Source organism: Varanus komodoensis, unplaced genomic scaffold, assembly GCF_004798865.1.
Source record: "Varanus komodoensis strain SLA01 unplaced genomic scaffold, ASM479886v1 scaffold32, whole genome shotgun sequence".
Classification (NCBI taxonomy): domain Eukaryota; kingdom Metazoa; phylum Chordata; class Lepidosauria; order Squamata; family Varanidae; genus Varanus; species Varanus komodoensis.
In genome coordinates, this window is record NW_025335798.1 from 19,613,521 (window position 1) to 19,620,783 (window position 7,263).

General features: G+C 39.5%; 1 protein-coding gene across 1 annotated transcript in view; it reads right to left on the reverse strand.

The window, feature by feature from the left end:
- Positions 1–7,263, reverse strand: part of LRP1B (LDL receptor related protein 1B) — a 730,365-nt gene that overhangs the window by 445,471 nt on the left and 277,631 nt on the right. The window contains exon 6 of the mRNA XM_044438491.1: positions 3,678–3,935. Coding sequence (XP_044294426.1) covers positions 3,678–3,935 — 258 coding nt within the window. The remainder of the gene's footprint in view (positions 1–3,677; positions 3,936–7,263) is intronic.

The following is a 7,263-nucleotide window of genomic DNA, read 5'->3' on the forward strand; positions in this document are numbered from 1 at the left end:
GAATAGAAACAGCTGTTATCGTTTCTCTAGATTTCTCTAGTATAAAGCTACAGGAATGGTTCTTATGAGCACGCCTAGACTCCATCCCTTTAGGAAGAGTCTTCTGAAAATGAGCATGCCTACCATAGAGAAAGGTGGTTCTCTAACTGGGCTGCCCTCAGGGCTGCCTAGTCTGCGTCTGAGAAACTCCCCTGCTCCAAGTCCCCTTCTGCCAGCAGTAAATCTTGGTCATTCCCAGTGACTGCCTGCCCACATTCTGATTCTTCCCAAGTCCAGCCAGTGGTCCTTGAGAACAAGCACCCAAAGCTGCCGTCTTTCTCATTCCCAACACAGAGAAGGCTTTTGGCGAAATTTATTAGACATTGATTGTAACTACACTGAGAAACTTTGACTTTCCTGCACATTTCTTGAATGGGTAAGAATTCTATATTCAGGCCCATGAGCTAGTTCTTTGTAGGATATCCTGTTATTTGGGCAAGCAGGGATGCAGTCCACTGCCAGTTTCTTACAACAGCTGCCATCAATGCAGTTTCAATCATAGAACATGCTGGAAACCAGACAAATGCTAAATATTAAAGCATAACCCAGGAAAATTGAAAAGGGGAGGCACTTGAAAATACCTGGCATAGGCACACTCGTTCACATATATTCACACAACCTCCACTTATCATTCCCTTTCCTACAGACTTTCTTAACCTCATGCATGGCATAGTCAGAAACAGACCTACCCACCATTCTTCAAATTCTCCCTCTTTATTCTTCTTGTTCAAATGACAGGTTGCCAGTGATTTGAAGACATGCAAAAACAAGAGCTTGCTTCTGTCTTCCATATATTACACTATTCTGTGTAATAGTCTCTTAGTGCTACTCTGAGGTAAACAGATTTGAGTAGCAGCTGCTGCCATATTTCATTTTAAGAATGACACTGAAGCAGAAAGTAAAATTAACCAAAATTAACAACTACCTCTAAGCCCACCCTACTGTCAGACATGCAAGCTGCTTTGAACAGCTTCTTCAGAGTTACGAAATGCTGAAGAATCAATTCACTGAGAAGCAGTCTTAGTTATCATCTGCTTAGGACCTTGAGGGCTGTTATTGTTGTTGTTTTAATACATTTGGTGCTCCTTCAAAATCAATGTTTTGATGTACCTCTTCCAGGTGGGTGCTTTTTGCTGAAGTCTCCTTCAACAGTGTTGCATTGTTTTGGGAGATAAGACACAGATAATCAGAGCACCAACCACTTATATCTAAAATAATTAATTTGGGGGATAAGGATTGCCTGAAAATAACCACTTAGGAATGTCTCATCTGCTTATAACCTAAGATGCTAAACTAATATATATGGTCTTTGCCCATTTAACCAGACAAGTTTTTTTTTTTTTTTACAAAAATCTACCCATTATGGATTCTACTGAAAAGAGATATATTTTACAGAGCTTGAAAAACATGCCAGTGTTCAGTTATTGAGAAAGATTCAGGATAAATAACGAGGTAATTTTGCATCCATTTTAGCTGTGCATTTGAATGTAGACATTTTTTGGGGGGGCGTTGGTTAAACATTTTCATTTGTCAGTTATTTTGTCATATTCTTGCTCTAATGGCTCATTACATCCATTTTTCCCATCTTCTCCTTCCAATCAATTTCCTTTGTGAGCAAGCAACACCTAATATAAAAAGTGTGTTGGGAATGGGGAAGCATTTTGCTTATTTTAATTCCCATTATCATCGATTTTTAAACTGAACATAATGGAAATAATGTTGTCCTTTTTATTTATATGGAAAGTACAAGAAAATGCTGATGCATGGTCAGGAAACAAGCTGGGAAAAAAGGCCTAGAAAGTCTGTCTCTGGAACAGCATACTGTAACAAATATTCCAGCAGCCTCCAATTAGCTCATTATTTTTGCTAAAAACAGTGTGACACAGTTTTTAAGTAATTATGCATGCAAAGCATATTCAAGTTTTAGGATCAACTCTAGAATCGTCACGGTGAATGCAGCGACCATCACATCAAACTCCAGCTGCTGTGTGACATGTTGATAAAATGAACAGCTTACACATGGTGACAGGGCAGTCCAACCTTCTCATGCATTATTGCTCCCACTGCCTTTATTAGATTCCTTCAAAAGATAGAATGAATTACTTTGTTCCCAAAGTGATTCAGAAAAATTACACAATGAGAATTTGGCAGTGCCAGAAATGATTCTGTTCCACTTATGAACTTTTCAATTTAAAAATAAATGCCCAATTTATTGACATCAAAGCAACTTCATATCAAACTCCATACTAAAACCTATCAAGTAGTCTTATCTCTAATTTCAGATAGAAAATATGGAGTCTTCCACGCACAGTCTTGATTTTTAAAAATATATAAAAGCAAAAGTTAAAACTAGGGCTTAATATATTGTGCCTCCTGTTTACTTAATTTGTACTTTGTCACATTGGGCTTTTACCAAACACTGGGTGCATTCACCAAGAACTCAGACTTACAGCCATGACAAAGCAGACTGGAGGCCAAACAGCCAAACCTAAGGAATTTGACAGATTCCCACCTTCAAATGGATTCCTCACACATCCCTAGTTGAGGACTCTTGTTTCGAAAGTCTGAAAAATTCAGACTACTGTACTAAAGATAGTTACTAAGAATATAATATGCATTGATTTGCCTCTTTAAAATGTTTGTTATATATGACTTATGTGAGAACCTTTGATGCATCTTAATTGCGATGAAACAGAAGGGAAATCCCAGTCTTTAAAGGCTCTAACTGGGCCTTACACAACCTGGCATTCCCCAGACATTTTGGACAGCAACTCCCATAATTCTCAACCTGTGCAACCATTAGCCAAGCTGGCTAGGCATTGTGTGATTTGCAGTCCAACACATTTGGAGGGCATCCATTTGGCAAGGGCTTCTCCAGCCACTTAGAACATTATGACCCAGCCAAATGTTAGTACTATGAGCACAGGGCTGGGAAATCTTTGGCCTTCAGCTCACTGGGCCTTTTCATTCACCCTACTGTTATCTCCCCATATCCCATACACCCTTTTTGGTCTCATTCCTTCCACAGTCTTATTTTCCCCCACTTCTCAGCTGTTTTCCAAGGTTCACCTGAGCAGTGCTTGGACAGATTAAAGGGAAGGGAGACTCTGGCTCCTTCCCAATTGCCTAGAGATGTCCAGCTTCCCCAGATGCCAAATCAGCTATTTTCTGCCTCTTCTATTCCAAGTCTCCAGCCTGACTTCTTGTTATTCCCCCAGGCCTAGTAGAGAAAATCCTACCAAGTCAGGTAGAACAAAAGCTGCTCAAGAATTATACAGCAGAACAGGGGAAAGGGGAATTCTGAACCACTTTGCAATCAGAGGCGCTGAGTTATAAGGGATCGCTGAATGGCAATCCACACTGACCCCAAACATACAACACAACCATTTCAGTAAAATGACATTATATCAATAAATCTCATTGCTTTACCACTGGGAAAATGCTTTCCTGAGCGTCTCTGTATACTATTTATAACCAGTGCAATAGCACATATAAAAATAAGTAAATAAAAACTGAACCTGTAAACTTTAAAATGATACATTTTTAGCAACATCTGTTAAAAAAGGTGTTGTGGAAAGACAGGAGTTCTACTTCATTTTTCTAAAAGAGTAACTTTTACCCAAACTTTAAGTACTTACTGTGAAGATAGGGGATTGTGCTGATTATCCATTCATCTGTCAACATGCCAGTTCTTGATGTTTTGATGCACTTCAATTGACTTGAAGATCCTCTTGATTCAATCCAACAAATTGTGTCCATTTTGAATATAAAATCCAATGTTTGAATTGCAGTTCCTTTCACAAAACCAAGCGTAGAAGCTCTAGTTCCATTTAGGTATAATATCTCAATAGTATCTGAATTTGCAACCAAAAGAACTGGAGGCGAATCATTCATCTCTAAAAAAAACAATAGGTAAAAGAAGAAGGAAAGGGTTAACTGATTAACCATCGGTTGATTAAAATATGGACCTATGCATTCATAGATTTTTCAGGATCTACAGATTCTTGTATTCTTGTCCTGCATTTGGGTTATGCACTTCAGTGATAACATGAGAATCCTAAATATATTTATAACAAATTACAAAATCTGATCGTCATGAGTAAAATGTGAGGGGAAAAAACCAAGGCCACATCAGAGGTCCTTTAAACCTGGTGGCAGAAAGCGCAACCATTCATCCAGTGTTGATTGGGAAGATATAATGGCATCATGATACTAACCCTACTGATGTTGTATTAATGCAAATTACTACTAGCACAATGTTATTAGTACTCACTAGTGTAAATGAGGAAAATGTCGATTTGCCACTAAGTCACTTCTGTTTTGAACTGGAAAACACTAAAGACAGGGTGCTAGTGTTGATTCATCATTCATTTTAACATTGCAACACCTGTGGACCTTGACCCTGCCAATGTTTAGTCACCAGCTACAATACAGTTACCATAAATTTGTGAAGATACAGGGGAGTAACCAACTGTGCCCTCCTGCAAACTGAAGCTGCAGTAATGAAGCTTTGCCCATCCTTGCTGTAGAACTGTGTGCTTGTGCAGGCCTTCACACACTGCTCTTGCACAAAGGTAACTTTAGTTGGATTCTCCTCTTGCACATAATTCAGAATCAGCTTTCCGCTAGCCAACCATCATTTGTGGAAGCGGAAAGGCACAGCTGGGTGTTGTGCACTACTTTTAGCAGGATGCTCTTCTCCCACCTCACCTCCCCCCACCTAAAAAAGCCAAAACTAAGTTGCATGGCTTCTATACAGGGGACAGGGATTTAGTTAAACTTAGACTGGCTTGTCATTTCTCCACTATTCCTGCCATAGTAAATTTTTTGTGGCACACAAGCTGAACAGATGCTGTAGATGGGCATGCATACATAGGTTACATTACCTCACATGCACAGGACAGGGGAAGAATGCTACCTGCGAAATGTGACAGATGGAACAGAAAGAAAGGGAATGGGTGTAAAGCTGGTCTGACATTCCAGCCAAAGGGAGTTGGTGGGGAAACAAGCTAAGGGAAATTGTTGAAGCAAGACCCTATCAAACTCCAAGAAAGAAATACCACCTTCTATTCTCTGCATCACACTAACAGTTGACAAAGCCACAAATTAAACCTAGGAGACTGGACAATGGATATGGTAAGTCATGAAGTCATATCATCCCCCATAAATCCATTGATACTCTCAGTACTCCAGGAAAATGGGAACCTTATGCAAACATGGCTTGGAACTGCTTTTTGATTCTGCGGAGTTTAGTCAGCCAAGGAATTAACACATCTGCAGGGATATTAAGAAGGTATAAGAGGCATCAGTTTCAGCTAGGTTCAGACCAGAATTTACTTGATTTTCACCTTCAGGACATCCAGGCACACCTGAACAGAATTCTACACATTTCTGGGCTTGTGAGGCAATTCACAGAACAAAAGGGGATGTCTGAAAATCAGAACATCGTTCATTTCAAAGTTTGAATATTTGAAAGACATGTCAAAAATATTTTAATCAATGAGAGAAAAATCCATATCCTTCAACAAATAAGCACAATTAATTTTGGAAACTGTACTTGAAAATGAGCACAAATGCAGAAAGAAAGAAAAGAATAATCTCGCACTCAGGTACGGGCATGAATAAGAATGAGCTTTGAGAAATCTGGAGAAGCCTGATGAGCTTGAGGCTTTTTTGGTCTATATAGTCCAAGATATGATTTTTTTTTTGAATTCTAGACTCAAGCACCTAGCATATTGCACCACTCTATTCCAATTGTACATTAAAGAGATTATATGTATGTGGTGAACAGCCACTTTGGAGTCCCCACTTCTCTGCAGCCTCCTGAGTGAATTTGCACCCCAAAGGTTCCCAGTCCTGACCACCAAGAGCCAAACACACTGGATTCTGCACACACCCATCCAAGTATTTGGGGAAAACAGAACTTTACTGAACAGAAACACACAACAGGAGTGGAGGGTCTGAAAAGGTGAACACTCAACAACACAGATGCATGCACACCAAAGGGAGCTGGAAGGGAAAGCGGAATTGGATAGCAGCATACAGAATACAAAGTTCAAACCTAAACACCATTTACAAGCTCTTTGACCATCTCAGACTTAAAACAACAAAGCTACTAATACCAGATAGAATACTTCACAAAGCTTTCTCACGAGTAACATATTGAGACACAGATGGATTGAGCCTTTGGCAGCTATCCAAAGACAGAACAACCGCCAGCCTGAGTGCTCTGGTTTTATTCCCCTCCCCCAAAGCAATCAGAGTCCTTGCTTACATGTGGTGACATCTCCTGAGCATTCCAGGTGGGACCCATTGACTTGGTGACCCCCACCTCTCCAGTGCCCTCCCCACAGAAATGTGAATTGCCCTATTTTTGGATGATTTGCAACTGCTGGATGTTTTCCCTGTTCTTCCTTCTGCCCAGCCTCAGCACCGAAATGGCCTTGAAGCCACCACCTGGGTCTGCAGAGCCAAGTCTGGTTTAACTCCTTCTTCCCCCCTCAGGACACTGTGCCCTCTCTGCTACAATGTGCGTATATAAGATAGGCGCTAACAAGATGCAACAATCAGACTTGGTGTGGAATAAAAATAAAAAAGAAATTTTCCAGCAACAAACAAGTATTAAAATTTAAGTATTGACTAAAATTAACCAAAATTCAAGAATGATCACTGTAATGTTTCAGCACAACAGTGATGATGATGATTTCTATACCGCCCCATAGCTGAAGCTCCCTGGGCACTTTACAACAACTCTGGACAGTTTGAGCATATATGATCTTATGCTCAAAGATATGATATTCTTTTTTGTAAACTGCTCAGAAAATGTTGGTATTCAAGTATATCTCTCCAGGGATGTTTGCATACTATTATAGGTTTATGGCAAGGCAAGCAGGTCATTTACTACTGAACTATAGTTAGCCCAGTACTTTCTAACACTGATCATTCCCAGCAAAGTCAAAGCCAGAGATTTAGAAGTAAGCTTTTGTCCTTCATACTCTAGAACTAAAATTTACACAAGAACGGCATGCAGCCAGACCATGTAGCAACATATACACTTCAAACTAAATAACTACTAACATCTACAGTGCCTGCACTGGTCACTTATATCTAATCTATAAGTATTAATACATATTGCTTCTGGAGAAGTCTGGCGACTTACCATCTTCTTTAGCACCAACTTTAATATATATATATATATATATATATATATATATATATATATAT